The 21,483-nt window shown below is 41.5% G+C and overlaps 1 protein-coding gene across 2 annotated transcripts in view; it reads left to right on the forward strand.

The window, feature by feature from the left end:
- Positions 1-489: 489 nt before the first annotated feature.
- The window catches only part of SPAG9 (sperm associated antigen 9), a 68,208-nt gene continuing 47,214 nt past the window's right edge, over positions 490-21,483 (forward strand). For both annotated transcript variants that reach the window (XM_072880799.1, XM_072880800.1), the window contains exons 1-3: positions 490-943; positions 7,490-7,610; positions 20,113-20,183. In XM_072880799.1, coding sequence (XP_072736900.1) covers positions 638-943; positions 7,490-7,610; positions 20,113-20,183 — 498 coding nt within the window. In that variant the 5' untranslated portion in view covers positions 490-637. The remainder of the gene's footprint in view (positions 944-7,489; positions 7,611-20,112; positions 20,184-21,483) is intronic.

Genomic DNA, 21,483 nt, shown 5'->3' on the forward strand with positions numbered 1-21,483 from the left:
TGTGCAATCCCTTGGGCCCGTGGCCCGCCTCCCCGCGGCCCCGGCCCCACGGGAGGCGGCCTCCAGAGGCGGCTGGCTCCCCGCAGGGGCTCGGCCCGTGGGCCTCAGCGCCTCTTCTCCAGCTCCACCGCCCAACCGGCCGACTGCCCGCCTCGGTCCTGACACGGCCTAAGCCTCTCTCCTCAGGCGAGCAGCCCTCCGCCCCCACCGCCGGGCGCCTCGGCCTCGCCTCGGCCTCTCCTCCGCCGACCCGCAACGCGCCGCAGCCGCCCCGGCCCTCCGCGCCCGCCGCCTCGCTCCTGCGGGACGCGGCCCCACGGCCGCGGGCGACCACCATCGCCCTGCCGCCCCGGCCCCGCCCCGCCCGCGTGACCTCACCTCCAGGCCCCGCCTCCCGCGCCGCTGCGGGCGGCTGGCTCGCCCCGCCCCGCCCCGCCCCTCCCGCGTGACGCGCGGCCCCGCCCCGGCGCGGCGGGTGAGGTCAGTGCCGTGCGCCAGGGCCGCTCTCCACCCCCCGCCCCCCGCTCGCCCGGGCTGCAGGCGAGGCCCCGCCGCAGAGGGAGGAGGAGGCGCCGGGACCGCGCTGAGCCGCTGCCGCCCCGCCGGGCCCCGAGAGGGAAGGCGCTCGCCGGCAGCCATGGAGCTGGCGGACGGCGTGGTGTACCAGGAGGACCCCGGCGGCCCCGGCCCCGCCATGATGTCGGAGCGGGTGTCGGGGCTGGCGGGCTCCATCTACCGCGAGTTCGAGCGGCTCATCGGGCGCTACGACGAGGAGGTGGTGGCCGAGCTGATGCCGCTGGTGGTGGCCGTCCTGGAGAACCTGGACTCGGTGTGCGCCCACAGCCAGGAGACCAGCGTGGAGCTGGAGCTGCTGCGGGACGACAACGAGCAGCTCCTCACGCAGTACGAGCGGGAGAAGGCGCTGCGCAAGCAGGCCGAGGAGGTGAGGGCGGGCGCCGGGCCCAGCCGCTGAGGCGGGAGCGGAGCCGGTGGAGGGCGGGGGCCCGTTCCCGAGGCGGGCGGCGGCTCCGGGCTTCCTCCGTGAAGGCGGGGGGACTTCCTGCCCTCGGCGGCTGCCGGGCCGCCTCTCCCTCGGGGACGCCGAGGGCGGGGTGCTTGCGGCACCTGGGCCCGGGGCGCCCCGCGGCCCGGCGGCGGCTCCTGCCGACTCCCAGGAAGGGAGGCCCCGGGGCGGGAGGATTCCTGTCGGAGGGGCCGGGAGCCACCGGGTGACGAGTTCAGGTCGCGACGTGTTTCTGGGAGGAGGGAAGGCAGGGAGCCGCCGTCCGTGCCTGCTCCGCTTGCTTGGCCTCCAGCGCCTCGGAGGAGCTGGTACGTGCTGCTCGGGGCAGTGTCGTGTGGTCTGTGGAGGCAGCTGATGGCAGAGCTCCGTCGCGTGTGTCCAGGAGTCCTCTGCTCAGCATAGCTCTTCCTGGAGGACTCTTAAATAACTCTGCTGAAGCGCTGGTCTTCCAGTCAGCAAGTCCATGGAAGAAAAGCAGCACTGCTTTGCAGAGCAAACGTGGAACCATGTACTGGCTGTTCCGCTCTTTCACTTTTCCTCTGGACTTCCTCTGTGGCAGGAGGTGGATAGTCCACTTCAGATCGGTTGTAGAGGGTATTTACAAAAAATAGTGAGGAGGCAGTGCAAAAAAAAAGGAAGTAAGTGCTGTCTAGACTGTAGTTCTTCAAAGTTGGGACATAAAAGCTGCAGTCAGCAACAGGTGGTGCAGACTGTTCAATGACATAAACTCTGATTTAAGATGTTACTACAAAAACTTTAAAAAATCTAAGAATTACTTCAACGTAAATAAGCTTGTGAAGCATTATTTTCTGCAAGATTATAAAGCAATACAATAGAATGAGGCTGTGCAGGGTAACTTCCTCCAGCTCATTGTCTCGCCAAACTCCTGTAGGAAATTGGATTGACAGCATTATCTGCAATAGACCAAGCCATCTTATAAGTCTATTTCCAGACTTTGTGTCCTGTGCTTATCTCTGTGGTTGCACTTACCTTCTGAATTTGCCAAAAATCACAAAAATAACGACACTGAGGGCAAAGACAATATTGACAACAAAAACTTAATTTGAAAAACTTTAGCCCTGTACAAATACTTGTATACGTTATGGTTATAAGTGAGTGAAAAATGTTGTCTGGAAATTGTTCCAGGACTTCAGTAGTTTGCTACAAAGTAATGAATGTGGTGTGAACGGTGTCCCCCAACCTCTTGGACCAACAAACCATTCATCCTCTCTGTCAAACATGGAGTTGTTTGACAGTGCCTCATGGACTTCAGTCTGGGGACTATTGCCATAAAGACTTAATCACTAGTTCTAACACAAGCTGCATGTAAAAGGCTTTCTTAGGAAACATATTTTATTTTTATTAAGAGAGTAAGAGATTGATAAATATTTTCTGAGCTAATTCATGAGAAAATCAATCAGGCTTGAAACACAGGCAGCATTTGCCAGATTGAAAAAGGCAGGCCTTGGGCAGCAGAACAGAAACCATAACAATATGATGAGACAGAATACGGTATTAGCTGTGTTCTTGGGGCTCTTCAGGAGCTGTACATACTTATGTTGGTAGTGTACTTCACTGTGATCTCCATTTCTTTGTGTCATGATAAATTAACTTGAGAGGACAAGGATTATGCAGTCTAAAAACTAGTACTCATGCTGCAAGACAACTTACTGATGCTTTCCAAAGTGCAATTAGATCAAAGATCCTATTTTCAGTTGTAAGTGCAAAGGTCATCTTTTTGGTATGTGCTGAGGTCAGTTATGCTGTACATATGTGAAAATGTCTGTCACAGATAAAGCGTGATATGTTCACGAGAAGTAGATGTTTTATTCAGACTTGATTGTTGCAACCATTTTTTTTGAATGTGAGAGAACCTGATGGGTGCAGCGTGGTTGAAACGAGAGGAGGGAACATGAATATAGCATTATTTTTCCTGGACAACAAGTTACTGGCTTAGTGTGTTTCTTTGACTGTGGAGGTTGCTTGTGTAATCTGATGGCAAAATGGAGAAATTTGAGCTACTATGTTTAATATTCCGTATTATTTGTTCTGACTGTCCTGAAGGATTAGCATATCTTCTTTTACTTTCTGCTTGCTGTTGTAGGAATTTTTATTTGCAGTAGTATCTTGATGAATATTAATGGTTTACTATTTGAATAGGAGTCTCCTTACACCATTGTCCTAATTTGCCTCCTTTATTTCCTTTCCTTGAGAAGTGTTACTAAAGAAACATCTTGAAAGTTGTTGCCTGTGGACTTCTGTTATAGTGACTTTAAAAAAAAAAAAAAATTTCAGAAGTTCTGGGCCTACTTCTCAGTCCTCTAGGTAACAGCCGTGATCTTTTTAATTGCTATGAAGTCACTTGTCTGGCTTTTAACATGGTATGCTTTGTGATATAGCTAAGGAAACAGAGGAACCAGCTATTCTGCTGTTTTGCTTGCAGTTCTGCTTGCAGTTCTGCATAACTTATCTTCCCACTTAATGAATGTTAGGCAGCATGCCCTACCACAAGGAGGTGGGAGAGGAAGAAGGATTTGGGGTTCTGCTATTTTATACACTGAAGTTTTACTCCTGTAGAAGTATACTGCTCCATACCTGGGTGCATGTGGCTAGCAGAAGGGGTTTTGTGTGGACTTGGAAACATGATAAAATCTACTCCTTTTAGCCATGTCAAGCTGTCTGACATATCTTTTAGCTTTTCTGCTGTTGGTGGGATTAAGCTATTCTTGAAATCTGATGTTCAATACATGGTTGCTACTTCTGCAACCACGAAAAAGGATTTACCACCATGAAAATTAGTTTAAGTAATAGTGTGAAGTTGATGGCTGCCTTTTCTTACTGTTCCCAAAGTTAACTTTCTTCCTTAGGGTTTTATGTTACATAAACATTCTGCAGTAAGAGTTTAAGTATTTTTAATTTATATGAGAGCAAAATTGAGATCCATCATACAGAAAGCTTGCTAAAATAGTGTAAAAGTTACTAGGTTGTTTTCAGTTACATACATTTTTCTCTGCCCCAAGTCCAGCTGAGCTGGCTTCATAGTTAATTTTCTGTGCCTACTCCAGGAAGAACATGCCATTGGCTGAAAAGCTGGCATCATCGCAATAAAAGTTACTGAAGTACATGTCACAGGGTAATAGAGACTGCCAAGCAGGTAGAACCCTGGCATCAGATATGCTTAGTATTGCACCTGGATCGTGTGACGGGAAAACAAATTAAAATATAAGGAAACCGAAGATGACATAAACGTAGGAAAAAATGTTTCATTTGGCTAGTACTGTATTACTAAGTGACTAAATGGTTATATGCATGAGAGGGAGCTCCAAATGCGTATGCTGTGCTGTTCCATTGTATAGTCTGAGTTCATATTTATTGCAATTATTATTGCTGTAAACTTTAAGTAGATTTAAAATTGATTACATAAAGACTTCTGAATCTTATTTGTGAAGTACTTTTTCATGCTTTTTATTGGAATTCTTTAAGAACAGGTTAGACAAATGCTTGTCTGAAATGACATAGTTGATACTGCCTGGAGAAAATGGGAAGGATTAAATGGGAGTTGCCAAACATAGTTTCTGAAGGTATCACAGGCTTGGATTTCAGCAGTAGGCACATGCAGGAGGAGGGGTGCATCATATCCTGTACTTACACCTCGTTATATCCTAATCAAAATTAGGATCCAGACATCAACACTGAGCACCAGAGCCTTGAAACGAGATGACCTTTTAAGGACTGTTCTAGCTGTATCTTCTGTAATCTTGTGGTATTTGGTCTGATTGTTTTAAAGACACGTTGGTGTCCTTTAGCTTGTTCTTCTAAAAAAAAAAAAAAAAGCCCCAAACCCCTCACTTCTTGTTGGAGTTGTAAGATATGGCTTTGTGGCCTAAACAGGATGTCACTTAAAATGAGGAAAGCTAGATAACTTTTTCTATGTCTGCCTTGGTATTTTGTGTAACCAGTAGCTTGGGTTGAAATAAGAGAATGTCTAGTATCTATATACTGAGTGGGTAACGTATTCCTACATATGTTGCTGCATTTACTGGAAACAATGCAGATGTGCAATATTTGACTATATTGTCAATGTAAATTTAAAAAGTCTTTTAGTATGGGTGCTCAGCCTATCCTTGGCTGCTGTTGTGGTTTATCTGACTAGTCCTTCCATAATAGTCATGAGGCTTAGTCAGGATGAGATGATCAATCTCCTGGGGTTCTGCCTATGTTAATACTGTCACTGGAAGGAGAGATGAAACCAAATAGAAACATTCAAAGTCTAAAGTACTCAATCCATGATTTGATCAGGTACAGTTTTCGGCAGGGGGGGAAGTTGCCCAGCTCTAATTATAAAAATACTTTGAGGAGATGTAACTTTAACAAAATGGAGGTAAACTAGTGGAAAATAACCAAACTGTTTAACTTTAATACCAAACTGCTTTTAATACTTGCAATTGAAGAACTTGAGAGGAAATATAAAATTATATCTATCTTTAGTTCATGAGTAACAATGACATTGATGGTTTTGAACGGCTGTTTGTTCAAACGTATAATTGTCACTGGCCTTTTGCAAGTTATGAGACACATCTGACTTGTGGAAATCATCAGAGAAGCAACTAAACAAAAATGTTACAGTTCTACAATTCTTCTTTCATGTTTTCCCATGTTTAATTTGACAAACCATGTTGGTCTTTAGCCCCAGTGCTAAATGTGTGTCAAACTTTGAAGCCCTTTTTTAAAAGGGAGTCTGCTAAGAATAAGCCAGACATGACTTGAATCTTTAATATAAAAGGGGCAAAACTCTTGTATCATTTACTACAAAGGAGAGATGAAACAAGTTTAAAGTTTGAGTTTTTCAATATTACGTTGACAAATTAATATTCCCAAACTTTGTCTTGAGGGGGTGGAAAGACTTTTGCACATCTGTCTTTTTGAAGCAGGGGAAGAACTAATTTTAAATCGCAGAACCCAAAGCAGTGCTACCTGGGCTAGTGTCAGCTCTTTCTCAATTGTTTCATGATTTAGCTTCAAGCACAGTCATATGAATACCATGCCTAGTCCTGTGATAGCTGTGGAGAGCTTGTCTGAAAGGAACTCTTGTTCCACTTCATAGATTTTGATGCATTTCTACATCTGAAGTAATTTTTAAGCAAAACTTCTTCTGATGACGCTGTTAAACTGAAGCTCTTTTCATAGGGTTACAAGTTTCTGCTTCTGTAAAAGCTGTAAGACGCATTGGCTAGAACTTAGTAGTAGCTTATTAAAAGTTGATATGTGAGCATTTGAAGTATTTTTCCCACTCAGTTTTCCTAGGAATACCTAGGAAAAAATTATATTCAAATCACCTATAACATTACTATTTTTAAGTTGCTGCCTCCTCTGTCTCTGCTTCCATGTGGTACCCAGCTGCAGCTTGCTTTCTGACCCTTCAGCTGTCTTGGATGTTTGGTTTTTTTCTGCAAAGGCTTCTGGTATGCTTTTCCTCCCTGTATGATGAGCCTTCTGCGTAACTTGTGTTCATGGCCTTGCCTTCTCTTTGCCATGCAGAATAGAGACTACTACATGACCTAGGACATCTTTGCTTATTAGAAGTATTCTTTGTGCTGCCAGTACACACTGAATTTCTTAAGTTTTTGGTTAAGATAAATAGCAAAAAAATATGCTTTTAAAACTGCTATAATGATGAGTCGGTAACTTTAATGTTATAAAATGTACACACCGATATATGCATCAGTGAACTCCAGAATATTGTGAGACACGAAGTTGGTAAACCAAGATAGCAGATGGTGGTGATCAGCACAATTGCAGGATGCCCGTAAATAGTTTTCTATGCAGTTGTAGGATTGTAGGAGATGGTTATTAAGTATTTGATGAAGACTGTGAACATTTTGTAACCTATGAAATGATAACAGAAATTGGGTGGGAATGAAAAGATAGCATGTAATTTTGCTTGGCACTGCTGCTGTCATGTCCCTACTGCAGTGTCTACCTTTGTGGCTTACAGGTGAAGACATGCTTCACTGATGTTCAGTCAAATCTAAGGATACCAAGACTCTCTGTATTCATATGCAGTGTTGGCAGGCAAGTGTGTGAAGTTAGGAAAGAATTAAATAATTAGTATTTATGTTGGTCCCAAGCAGGCTTCTCTGAAGTAGTTGGCACTTAGTTGATAGTGATTACACAGGGCAGCCTAGGTGGGATGCTTGACTGATGGACACTGGACTAAAATAGTTAGTGTCCTTCAAGTTTAAATGTGGGCTGTAGATCTGTTGTTTTGGAAACCTGCTTGCACCCTTCCTTGCTGTGAAGGGCTGCTGTATTGTTTCTTACATGTTGCTTGAAGTGAAAGTCTTTTCAAAAACAAATCCAGGAATGACTGTGTACCTGTTCCTTCTCTTTGGAGAAAGAACTTTGCTCAGGCTTTAAAAAAAATCTGTAATTAATTGTTGAGTCTAACTTCATTTTTTTGTTTAGAAATTCATTGAATTTGAAGATTCTCAAGAACAAGAGAAAAAAGACTTACAGACCAGAGTGGAAGCATTAGAATCACAAACTCGACAGCTTGAACTAAAAGCAAAAAACTATGCTGATCAAAGTAAGTAAAATGTATTGCACTCCCTTTAAGTGATATTAGTGCATTTTAAATTTTGTCCTGTAAAATGATAATACATATGCTACATATCTGTACTATCTGATTCCTGTATTTTGACAGATAACTAGGTTTAACTCTTGTGCAAGTTTGTTTTCCTTAGAATTAAGGAATTAGATACAAACAAATTAGATACAAGCTTGTGACTCGTAATCTGATTCTTCTGGTATCCTACTTGTTTTCTTTTCCTTTTAGACCATGCTATTTTAATGTTTAGCAATTTTTTCAGGAGATATTTAGAACTTATTCCTTTGTTAGTGATCGTAAAATAAGCTAATTTTCTTCCCATTAAACTGTTGTCTGTGCTAAAAATAAATGTAATCATTGGGTTTAGAAGCACTACTGGGATGAGAATACCATTGATGCCAATTCTCATTAGGTTTTGTATAATTTTTGCTGAATTATTTATTTCTATGAGGATTTAGTTTTTACAGGAAAAGAGTTAAGGAAGAACACTTCCACTTTTAGAGATGTTCTGTGTAATTTATGAGAACTTGTGTAAGTTTTGGAAAAAGATAACAATGATTAGTTTTCCTGAAATACTGAAAGTTACAATGTGAATATATTGTAGCTTAGACATTCTGCTGGACTGCTTCTTATGCAGGTACATAGTCATTAAATGAAACTCCATCACCAGTTTTTCTACTTCTAGTTGGGTAAAGGGTAGAGGAAAAAAAATACTCAACCCCACAGAAATCTTCTCATTTCATCTCCCCCACCCCGCAGTCTTAAATTGAAGATAAAAACCTATGCTACTAATGATGGATTAATTTTTTGTTGTTGTGAGTCTGTTAAACATGCAGTGGAGGTTATGATTTTTGTTTTCATTTAACCTTTTTAGCACAGTGTAGAAATAATGATCAATAGGAATTAATGTGAACATTTTGTCAAGCTTCTAAGCTAACTTCTATTGACATAAAACTAGCATGTCTATCAATTAATGTACAGCTTTTATTGCTGAGTTGTGCAGAAATGTAAAGTGAGACTGTATTAAGCCTGATAAGGTTGAGATAAGATCAGTTTCTGAAAGCAGAGTGCCAGTTGTCAAAATAGCTTCTTTTCACTATTATTTCTTCCTTTATTTCTACTTGTCTACCTTTCCTGCCCATAATGCAAGAAGTTGTAGCTTTCTCTTTCAACTTCAGGTGTAATAATCTTCCTGTAAAGTTTAATTTTCAGTGGCATGGGTGAGTCTATAGCAGGGTAGAAGTTTTAGTGCACTAGTGTTAAGATTAACATAGGTGGCATGCAGAGCTGAATCTTTCTGAATTTTGAATGGTTTAGAATGCTGTTGGCAAATGTTAAAGGCATGTACTTCTTCAGGTTCATTGCAGTTAAAATATTCTTGGATTCTGTACAGACAGTGATGGAGGAACACTTCAAGCAGTCTTTTCTAGTGAAAACCAGGATGGTTGATTTCCAGGAGTGTATTTTTATAGATCAAGTCAAGCTAAAATGGATAATCGTAAAGCATATTGTAGAGACTTGTATCAGAAATGCTATGATTCTTGTGAATGGAAGTGTGTGTGTGTGTGTGTGTGTGTGTGTGTGTGTTTAAAAGCAGCAGAAGAGGGGAAAAGAAAACATTGGAACTAGAGTTGAGTGGTCTGTTTTGGTAACAAAGGACACTGTTTCCAGAACGCCTGTGCTCTAAGCCCACAGCCCAAACAACTTGTTAATGGGAAACCCTGTACTCTGACAACAGGATTATGGCATCAAGATTGCATCATGTCATATATGCCATTACTTCTTCTGTTAATACAATAAAAAGTACAAATTAGCTGCACAAAAAAGAAAAATAATTTGGATTCCTGGCAATGTATGTGACAATATATCCAGGCTTTCTATATAGAAACTGCTCTTATAAAATGGCATTATGTACATCAGTATATATTGTTCTATGAATCTGTTTGTGTGACATTCTTTTTTGCCTTGAATATTAAGCCTTCAAAAATATATACATGATTTTAAGCTTTTAATTACATTGTGTGTATATCATATTAACGAAAGTGTTTGCGTGAGAAACTCAATTGTTCCAGTAGCACCACTGAGTGTTGGCTAGAACTACTTTTTTTGTAAGAAATAATGTTGTTGAAACATTTATCATAACAGCATAAAGTTCTGGTGTAAGAACGTTGACTTTTAAACAGTTCCAAAATCTTTTTATTTGGGAAAAACCTTTCGTGATAGCAAAAATGTAACTTTGGAGAAGCAATAGACCTGTGTTAACATTGAGTTTTGCTGATGATTTGGGTTGATAACTTGTCTGGGACAACATGAAAGACTTACGAAGATTTGACATGCTGCTGATGCAGAGCAAGATCAAAGGGGACATAAACACAATTGTTGAACACCTAATGAATATTATGCAAGTGAACTGTTTTTAGTGATCTCAATTTCTAGGGTGTGAAAACCATACTAGTGTACATATTCTTGAAGTAGTCCAACTCTACTGCATTATCTTGTTTTCTGTTTTATAGGCAAGGCTATTTGTCTGTCCTATGATACCAAAGATACCAGTGAGTCACTTGAATTCACTGGATGCAGCTACAAGTGTTATAGCTAGAATTCTTTTTCTCTTCTACTTCCTATACTACTGTCTGTGCATTTAAATTAGTCTGTGGTATTGCCAACTGTCACCACATCAGCATTCAAAATAGTGGTAGTCTTATTGATAATGGGAATTGCAAATGCCTGCCACAGAGCAAGTAAGCAAATAAAACCTGGCTTTGCTTTTTTCTGTCAGAGTCTGAGATAGCTACATCAGTTTATGGTATGACTAATGGTTTAGAATATAAAACAGCTAAGATGTGATCCTATGTAGTACTTTAACTACAAGACTTTTTGGTTCTTGTTGAGTACTTCTGTGCTATATGCGGTTTTCCTCAAATAAGCAAGGTGTGTGAGAATATGTTTTGTCCGTTAAAATGTTTCGACTCGTTCCCTTCAACACAGTCCATCCTGAGCATTTAGTGAGGACTAGTTAGCCCTGGGAGAGGGCAGCTCTAAGTTACATGGTAAGATTCAGCATGATTGTATGTGCTTAAACATGCGTGCCAGTTAAAATTGTTCAAGAATCTGTAGTTTCATTATGTCCTGCATTGTAAGTGCTTGTTTTTGCAGTCTTGGTGATCATGGTTAAATTTGCACTTAAATTTGTCAAGTGGGATTACATTCATAGCCACATATTCAACCAGCTGGGTTGGAATAAATGTGCCGTTTGAAATTAAAGAAGTGAAATAAGAAGCTTACTTTGTGTCAACCAGTTATGAAGTTCCTGTGGTTCACTGACTTTTTTTCCCTGCGTTACAAATTTAAACAGTTTCTGTAAGCTACCTCCTAGATGAGTGAAGTACCATACTCTGCTCTTTTGTAGGAGGAAATGGAAAGAGGGAGAGTTGACAGCATGACCTGGTGGCACTGCTGAGAGGACTGTGAGCCACAGTAGATGATGAAATCCTGAATGGCGGGGGCAGATGCATGTTGAGTTACCACTCTTGCATGATATATAGCACTCGGTCCTGGTATTTGGTGGGTTGTGGTGGTTGCCTAAGTCAAGTTTGCTGCCAAAAAATGGTGCAATATGTTGCATCCTGGGATATTTTGATAAACTGTACAACCGCTTAAAGGAGAGCAGAGGCATAAGGATTTGCAACTTCTATTTGAGTGTGGAAATGTGCTGCAGTGGTGTGGCTCTTTAGCCCATGATCTATCTCCTTGTCTCATTTTGCACTCCTGCTCTTCTCTAACTTTCCATGGTTTGCCTCTGCCCTCGCATTGGTGTGTGGTGGCTGTCAGCATTATCTGTGCAGGGAACGGAGGAAACACAGCGCCAGTGCTCTCGGGCGCCTGTGGCTTCTGGAAGTTAAAGCAAGTTAAATATCACAAAGTTCCTGGAGATTTGTTTAGGGATGATGTTGGTGCAGGCAGAGTTTTCAGAAGCTCTTGCTGTCGGTCTTTAGCAAGCTTTTACTGAGTGTGAGCAAAGGTCTCTTTTTTGGTTTTATGACTTAGAATCATAGAATGCTTTGGATTGGAAGGCACCCTTACAGGTCATCTAGTCCAGCCCCCCTGCAAGAGCAGGGACATCTTTAACTAGATCAGGTCGCTCAGAGCCCCATCCACCCTGACCTTGAATGTTTCCAGGGATGGGGCCTCCACTGCCTCTCTGGGCAACTTGTTCCGGTGCCTCACCACCCTCACTGTAAAAAATTTCTTTCTTAAATCCAGTCTAAATCTGCCCTCCCTTAGTTTAAAACCATGACTCCTTGTCCTGTCACAACAGGCCTTGCTAAAAAGTCTGTCCCTGTCTTTCTTATAAACCCCCATTAAGTACTGGAAGGCTGCTAGAAGGTCTCCCCGCAGCCTTCTCTCTCCACCCCAACTCTCTGAGCCTGTCCTCATAGGAGAGGTGCTCCAGCCCTCGGATCATTTTCATGGCCCTCCTCTGGACCCGCTCCAACAGCTCCGTGTCCTTCTTGTGCTGAGGGCTCCAGAGCTGGACGCAGTACTCCAGGTGAGGTCTCACCAGAGCAGAGTAGAGGGGCAGAATGACCTCCCTCGACCTGCTGGCTGCGCTTCTTTTGATGCGGCCCAGGATACTGTTGGCCTTCTGGGCTGCGAGCGCACATTGTTGGCTCATGTCCGTCAGTACCCCCGAGTCCTTTTTGGCAGGGCTGCTGTCGATCGCAGCATCCCCCAGCCTGTATTGGAACTGAGGATTGCCCCGACCCGGGTGTAGGACCCTGCGCTTGGCCTTGTTGAGCCTCATGAGGTTCACACAGGCCCACTTCTCCAGCTTGTCCAGGTCCCTCTGGATGACATCCCGTCCTTCAGGCGTGTCAGCTGCACCACTCGGCTTGGTGTCATCTGCAAACTTGCTGAGGGTGCACTCGATCTCACTGTCAATGTCATTGATGAAAATATTGAACAGCACCGGTCCCAGTCCGGACCCCTGGGGGACACCACTCGTCACTGATCTGCATCTGGACATTGAGCCGTTGACCGCTACCCTCTGGATGCGACCATCCAACCAATTCCTTATCCACTGAGCGGTCCACCCATCAAATCCGTATCTCTCCAATTTAGAGAGAAGGATGTTATGGGGGACTGTGTCAAAGGCTTTACAGAAGTCCAGACAGATGACATCCATTGCTTTTCTTGACTAGACTTTCATGGATTATTTTCTTTTCTTGACAGCAGAGGGCACATCTGAATATCGTGGAGGTGCACTAAGCATGGAAATGCCAGGTTTTCAAAAAATAAAAGTTTAACAGTTAAATTCTTCTCTTCTCTTTCCCTTCCACTTCAGTGGTGTGTCTGAGGCAGACACCAGTCTTTGATATAATCTTAAACATTTCTTACAAGAGCTTGAATATGTCTTTCACGTTATTTCAAGTCTTTGCTGTGGTGAGACCACTAGCTCTGCTTGTAATTAGTTTGCAGCATTAGAATGCTTCAAATTTCAACCCTGAATCTGGAAAACTAGGCATTTAGAGCTGTTAAAAACTTGTAATAGCAATACGCAGCTCGCTTGTCCAGCAACACTCTGTGAGGGCACGTGATAATGCTTTGCATACTTCGGTCTCCAGTTACCAAATGGGTAAGTGCCTTTCAGTGCTCGCGTGATGTGCCACTGAATTCTGTGGGTGCTACAAAGGTTTAATTTCCCTTCCTTGCCTCCGGTTTTGGGAACACCTGTTATTTTTATGTATTACAGGCTATAAGTTAATGAAATTTCTTGGAGCAAAAGATTACTATAGTGTATTTTGACTTACTACAGGAGTGGAACAGCTTTGGTCTGGAGGAATCATTCTCAGAGTAACTTATTTACGAGAGAATCTGAAAAACACCATGTCTGCATGGTTGAAGTGCTTTCTGATAGAGGCTGTGGGAATTGAAAGATTTGGTTCCTTTTCTGGATCTGCCTTAGTGCTAAGTACAACTAAGGTATCATACTGCATTTGACAGGACAACCAAGGCACAGATATATTTCCACACCTCATAAGTTTATCAAACCTTAGCTTTGTAATTTATGCTCAAGTTAGATTATATTTGGGGAAAACTATGTATGTTAAAAAAACAAACAAACAAACCAAGAAACAACTCTTGGTCTTCAGAGCTGCAAATGTTGTGACTCAACTCTTGGGATGATTTTATTTCCCACATCAGGTGACATGGTGCAGCAATTGATATTGCTTGCTGTAGGTTTTATTTGGGATATGAGACAAACATTTTGGCAGCTGACCTAAAAGCATGGAGATTTGTTTTCCTCAGAAGCTAAACAGAACTATGGCTTTCACTGGCTTCAAGAGAAAATGCAAGACCAGGTTCTGTTGTGAATCTTCTGCAGATGTTATTTGGTATTTTATTTCCATCTGAGCTCTCCAGATACCATAATTACTATAATGTACACCCAGGCAGACAACCTCTTGATGTATAATCTGAAGGCATCCAGTACTCTGAGATATACCTGCATAGAGCTGCAGCAGCAATTTAACACAGACCTGTCTGGTTAACAAGGAGACTGATACAAGCTTTCAGCTGTGAAGCTTAACATTGTTTTGAGATTTGACTTTTGACTTGTGTATCTGCGCATGTGATGATGTGAATAACTAAACTGGTATGAAATACATCTGTCAGTAATGCTATACTAGAAGGTATGGCTCAATTGTAGTGTTTTATTCTAAGGAATACAAGAAAGCTTTTCAATAGATCCTTGAAAGAAGTTGAAAAGTTAAGGTTTGGTCGGTGGGGGTCTGGATGGTTCCCACATGTTTTTCAAAGACCGGGAACAGCAGAACTAACCTTATTTCCAACAAAGAAGGAATAGAACAGCCTGACTTATTGAGTTTCTCGATTAACAAATTTGGAGCTTACTGTTTGCCCCTTTTTTCTCATCTACATTGGTTTCTGTACAAGGCAGGTTTCCCCACTGCCCTTCCCTACACTGTGCCTCGGGTATCACTTACTAAACTTTAAGAATCTTTCTGTAAGGAGAAGTGTGAGCATCAAAGTGTACGGGAAAGGAAGGCTTTGTTTCTGACTAAAGCATTTCTCAGTTACTTCCGTGGCTGCCTTATGTTGTGAAGTTACAAGAGTACCTGCTGTTTCTGTGTGGTGGCGTGGGAATCGGTAGTCCACTAGATGGAGCAGAGGGTACAGTCAGCTCAGGAGGCTGCACCGAGTCATGCTACAGGACTGGAGGCTAAAAGAAAATGGAGTAGAAAATTAGAGCAGTGATTGGCCTGCTTTAAACTCGTCTATTAATATACCTGAACAAAAGTGGTGAGAGGAGGTTGAAATCCACTGGCATATAATTAACTGCTCGTGTACTTTTTTAAATTAAGGGAGTATTGTGCTAGTGGTTTAGGTGCTGGAGTTTGATTGTTATAATAATTCTATTGCTGTGAATGTTGCAGCAATGAAGAAGGCTTTAAATGTCTTTTAGAATCTTACATTCCTGAGTTGTCGCTGGTTATCTGGCTTTAAAAACAGATCTAGTCTGCTGTAGCTTCTGTGTTCATGCTGACTTCATGTTGGATTTTCTCAAAGTTACTTGCTTCAGTAGCCAAATGTATAAATGAAGCATCTCACTGTTTTGAAAACAGTCAGTCAATCAAAACTTTTCTCAGTGAAACACTATTTTGGCCAGAGACTAGGCGAGAAGTTGGTACTAGATCCAAATGATTTTTAACTTGATTTTGGGTAGACGTTGGCTTGTATATATCCCTGTTCATTTGAATGTCAACGTTTGTGAGGGATATCCTGGCTACATATTAAATGGTTGTAGCAGACCATTTAAGGAGATTTCTTTTAAGATTTATGTCAGGTTTGTGGTGATAAATTACAGTGATTTTGTGGGTCTCAGACATAGTGGATACTTGAACAGTCCAGAAGTGTCAGGGATAAGACCATGCAGCTGTGTGTTTTGATATTTGCTATCCACAGAGCATTCTCAACAGCTAAATTATCTTTGTAATGGGAAGTGCCCTACTTTTTAAACTGAGAATTAGACCTATAGTTCACAGTGATAAGAGCTACTTGAAGATGTCGGTCTTGCCAAAGAGTTGAATTTTTCACTTGTTTTACAGATGTGCTTTCTGTGCTGCTTATTTCCAGGTCTTATCACTTTCAGGTTAAATACTTGTTTGATAGCTTCAGTCCCTGTTTCAATCCATGGTTGATGTGTGTGCTCTTTAGCAACTACTTAATAGGTCATAAGGCCCTAATGGATCATGGGATTGATTATGCTTGATCTGTATCTTCACTTTGGTATGGGACCTGCTTCTAAGAATGGAGCTGGATGAAAGCTGTCCAAGGAGAGCCTTCAGATAGTCTTAGTGCTAGGAAAGGCTGGTTAATGAGCTGGATCTCTGTCCTGGCTTGTGTAGCAGGAATTTGTAATTCCTTTTGAAGGGATCATACTGGTTGGATTTGGCGTTCTAGCAGGACTGTTTCTCTTTCTCCCCCTCAGGCTTATCAGCAGTTTGAGGCAGAGGACAACATACAGATGGAGGGTGTCCCAAACTTGGTAAAAGCCATCAGACTTGGGAGGTAAGCTCTGATTTTTGAACAGGCAGGGTGGGCAGCTTTGCTGCCTAATTCTTCGTAATGCTGTCAGGAGACAGAAACTCCAGAGGCTTCTCTCTAGTTTGCTATAACATTTAATCTCCCGTTTTTAGGCTTGATTGGTTTGATTTGAGAGAACTTTGATTAGGATTGGTACTTCAGGTCATTGAATGTGTTAGGATATTGACAGTGCTGGAGAAGGTTGTAGGTAGACCTTGGGTGTGAGTTTGTGGTGTTGTTCCAGTGGGATGCTTTCTCATCAGCCTAAAAATACTAGAATACTTGTATTTTATGCTCATACTTATGATGCTGAAAGACTTTTAAAATTTTTCCATGTAGACTTGCAAGCATGAGTAGAGAAACTTTGTAGATGTGTATTATTTTTTGCACATGTAATATCTTGCACAATGTAATCTTGCAATGTAATATCGTCCATGATGTAACAAGGATATAATGGTTTCATAAAGACATCTTAAAACAGAGACAATGGATATTTTGCTTTTAGGATGTATATCATCAAACTGATTTTATCATCTGCCCATTAAGAATTTGACATCTTAGTGGAAAAAAGTTTCAGACTGAAATATCAAAGGAACTTTTTTTATTGTAACTTAAAAGTCAAATTGATGGGAACCATGTCTGGTTGCCACTTTGCGGACCCAGTGTGTGCCGGCGGTGCCAGCGCCCAGCTCTGTTCCTCTTGGGGGGATGTTATCAGGGTGGTGCCAGACTTCCACTCTTTTGTGCACTGGTAGAGTAAAATGGAACTGGTAACAATTCGGTTTTAAATGTACTTCTGGGTGCCAGTGGAAAGCATTTTTTTTGGTCTCCTATTTAGTTTCCTGTTACTTTAATAGTGACTTAAATTTCTCCAAGGCTTTGGGGCCAGAATCCGGTGGTCTTCCTCAAATTTTTTCTGGCTGCTCTTCACTAGCTTCAAGTATCTTCTGTGTTCAAGTCCATAATGATCTCTGATCCTCAGGGAATATCTGATCTCTTCACAGTGTTTAATTGGAAAAGGGAAGCATGTTCTGTTGGTTGTTTTGTCAAGATCTTATCTTTGATGGGAGGCGTGTTTTGGGTAGAATAGATTTCCGGTGTTGTGTATCATCCTGCTGGTATTGGAAAAGTCTGTTTTGAGGACTGTTAATGTGATGTCTGTTGAGGGTATATAAACTTAGTGTACATCCGCTTATGACTGAAACTTCCAGCTGTAGGACTGTAATGTGTTACATAGCTGGAAATGACTTCCAGAAGAAAATGCTGAATGTCAATTACATCATCTTCTAGGGCCTTCATTTTTTTAACCTTTGTATGTAACAAAAATAATTATCAGATTTAATGAAGATATCCTCCTTGACTATGCAGTACCTGTATCTATGTACCTTTGTCTTCTATGACTGGATTTAAGGAACTATTTCAAATTGGGCCACAGAAGGAGAAAATGGTGTGCTTTGTTGCAGAACCTCAACCATTGTGGAAGTGTTTGTTATATCCATAACTGTGGGAAATGCTTTTGTGGATTTCATGGAGGTAGGTTATGGACAGCTATGAAGAAAGAAGGGTGTGTGTAACACCTAATGTGGCGTTCATTTTCATTAAATGTGCTGTGTCAAGTACTTTTCCCAGCATCCACCAGATAAAATTAATCTCTAGGAGCCAGCGTTGGCTGCGCTGTCTAGACACGAGCATACCGAACAATAGCGGGGTGCATCACCGTGGTTTCTTTGCAGGTTCCTGGTGAGGCCGCATTGAACTGCGACTTCACCATCCAGCATGAAGCAGCGGCGGGAGCGTGGCGAGGGGCAGGGAGGTGGCAGGGGTGCGGAGCTGCAGCAGGGCTGCTCGCCTCTTGTGCGGTGCTTGGACACTGTTTCTAGGGAAGGGAGCTGGTTTCACAAAACACGAAGTCAATTAGTCATGCAGCTTGCGCTTTCTGATTTCCAGGCTCTTTGCCTGTCCTAAAGCAGGTCTAGCATAGCAGAAGGGTTACCAGGCCCTTGGTCTGCAGGGAAGGGAGAGACGCTGGGAACTGTGATGCAAAGCCCGGAGATGGTGGATTCACAAGTGAGCGCAGCCATCGCTGGATGGGATGTGGGTAGCTAAAGCTGCTGAGCTCTGCCTTGTAGCTACCGACTGGTTACTGCTAGGATCTCTGATGGTCAAATGTTATAAAATGTAATAACTTCTGACTAGAATATTGGTTGGTCTAAGATGGATAAAATTTGGTTTGTCATGTCACACTTTGTAACTATAAATTCTGACACTTGTGTCTGTAGGCACTTACCACAAGCTTTCATATAACCTCCCTTTAAATATATGAGGAGGCTTAAAACATCTGTTGCCTAAAAATAATAAATTAAAATCTTCCATTCATTAGATAGTCTTGCATTGCATCTCAAAAATACATATTTATGTATGTAATGTGCTGTAAAATACATTTTTATATGTTGTGCTGTAAACACTTGTACATCACTTACTGCTGTTTGACGCAAGAACTCTTGTTCAGTCTGATAACAGTGCAGAAATGAAAGTCTTCAATCTTGAGTTAGTATAAATAAAATTTGATTTAATACTTTTGGTCAGATATTTATAGGTGGAGCGCAAAAGGTTGTGTCAAGGAACTTAATGTTCTTATAAGAGCAAGATTAGATTAGGAGCTAAGAATGTTTACACAGATTTGAGTGAGTAGACAATTATGTATTTTTGGTTCCAGCATTTGACTCTGGCAAAGACTTTTTTGATTGAAATGTACTTAGAATAAAATACTGTGGCAAAATACAGCTATATGGAGCAAAAAGAAATAGTATATTGAGAATTAATTTTCAGGAGACCCAGTTGGCAATATGAAAATGTGCGAATGGCAGAGAAGATGCTGGCATTTGTCTTCAGATAACATCTGTTTGGCAATGAGTCTCTGGATATGAGTAACTATAAATTTGAAGTTTCCCAGGGATATTTAAACATGGCAAGTGGAATAAGAGAAGCTCAGGTACAGAACTTGAGACACATGCTTATATCACATAAATATCATGCTCAAAAATACCTGAACAAAAAGATGGAATTGATATCTAAGCAGCAAAAAATGTTTTGTTTGAATGGAAGGAATTAGTTGTGTGAAGAAAGTTCTGAATTCTCTTTGTTTTTCTGCAAATTAATTTTATAGTTTGTTCCAGCTCATCTCCTCTTAACATGAACTTATTGTCTAAAGTTCTACTAAATCTGCTAGATGTATTTTTAATTTCTTGGAATACCTACAGAAATAATCAAATGTTTTCTTTCCCTCAACCTATTGCCTTGATGGTCAGTGGAATATGAGTGAATGCCAGCAGAAGTCTTAATTTTGGTACCACAACATATGACTTGAAGCTATTTAAAAAAATACCTTGTTTATGTTTGTCCTAGTTAAACACCTCTGGAGATTGTGTGGTTATATTCTGGGAAACCAATGTAAAGCCTTAGCTGGAGCTCACAGCTCTCATCTGAGATTCAGTGTAGCTATGTGACGTGGCTTCTGCCTCTTCCTATTTTTTTCATGTGCACGTGTGAAACGATCTGGATTGGTGCGAGCAGTAAGCTGTCCTTGAACATAAAAATGCCCTCTCATTGGACTAGCAGTCAGCTAGGGAAAATAGTACTTGGGCTTTTTACGAGGAGTGCAAGTAGCAAGATTGTACTGCTGATGATGTACTTGGGAAGCTCAAGTGTTGAGAGGTTAAAAACGCAAGAACTGACATACTTTTTTATCCTGCTCTTTGCTATTCACTAAGAATACTCTCATCTCTGATCTGATTGCCTAGTTGTAGGCAAGTCACAGTCTCATTTACTAGAACTCTGAATTTAATTTTAATTCCTTTTCCAATTTTTCTTCTTCCAGTTAGCAGACTTGAGGAAAGGGAGGCAGAACTCAAGAAAGAATACAATGCACTTCATTCAAGACACACAGAGGTAGGTTGTTATGCCAAGATGAATTCAGGGTATCTGTAAAAATGTAGATCTATGGAAAACTTCGTGTTGTGAGCAACTGGGAAAATTATTGGATGTTTTAGTTTATTCACTGATGCTTGGATGTCTGTATTGGCAATGTTGGTTGAAACCAGGATTCATTTGGTATGTAGTTTTTCTAATTCATATCTAAGTGTCTATTTCTCCATGTTAGTTTGATTACACGTTTGTCAATTTTATAGCTTTCTCAGATATTCGGAAGTTTTAAAAAATAGGAATTTGCTTTTTCATATTTCAAAGACAATTCTTCAAAGCACACTAATAAACTTCAAAGAAATAGAAATTAAATTGCAATCTCAATACTCTTTCCAGTGGTTTTCTGTGTTGATTTTACTTGTACCATTGAAGGAACAAACACCTTCAAAATGGGCCTCCTGCTGAGATTCATGATTAAAACAAGTCCCTGCCATACTTATTGATAGCTATTGAAAACAGTATTTGCTAATGAAGATGGGACAAGTTTGACTGTTAAATTAAATGAGCCACACTTTTTAAGTTGGTTCTAGAGCATGAAGGGACTTGTGGTGCTTTGATTTTTAGCAGCAGGTTGTCTTTCCCACGTATGGATGCTTACTGCCTAACTAGTATACTTATTTTAGTGAGGAAATCACTAGGTTCTCTGAATAATTCTGATTAATGTGAAGCTCCAATATTGAGCAGAGTTCTTCTCCTTACTCCGATTGCTTTGCCTTTGTTTGAAAGGTCAGATAGCTGTCACTAACAATGGGGAAAGCAATACTGACTGTTTCTAGTTCAAAAGACCACATGTGGGGAAAGGGAGAGCAAACACAGCTGTCTGATTTGGTTACCTTTAATACTTAGCAATCTTAAGATGAGTATGTTATACTGACAACAGCTGAAAGTGGCTTGGAACCACAACCAGCATATAGCTCTTGAGTATTGCATGACAAGATTTCTGCAGCTCTTAAAAATATTCATATATTTACTGAAATCCTAATGTATTTAAGATCACGTTTGTTACTAAATAGTTGCTTTAGAATGCTGCATCTGTTGAAAACCGGAAATTTAAGTGAAATGAGAAGTGACAAAGCTTAATGCTGCTCACTTAAGTTTTACATCCTTTTGAATTGGAAGTACTTCAGAGTACTGTGTGCTTGCAAAGTTTGGTTTATCTTAGAGCCTGTGGGTACTATCACAATAGAAATGGCACAGGTTTTTGTTGAATCCTGTTTTGCAGAGTTCAAGATAACTAAATGTATTGGGCACCATTCATTCAATAAAA

Source organism: Ciconia boyciana, chromosome 16 (assembly GCF_034638445.1).
Source record: "Ciconia boyciana chromosome 16, ASM3463844v1, whole genome shotgun sequence".
NCBI classification, from domain to species: Eukaryota; Metazoa; Chordata; class Aves; order Ciconiiformes; family Ciconiidae; genus Ciconia; species Ciconia boyciana.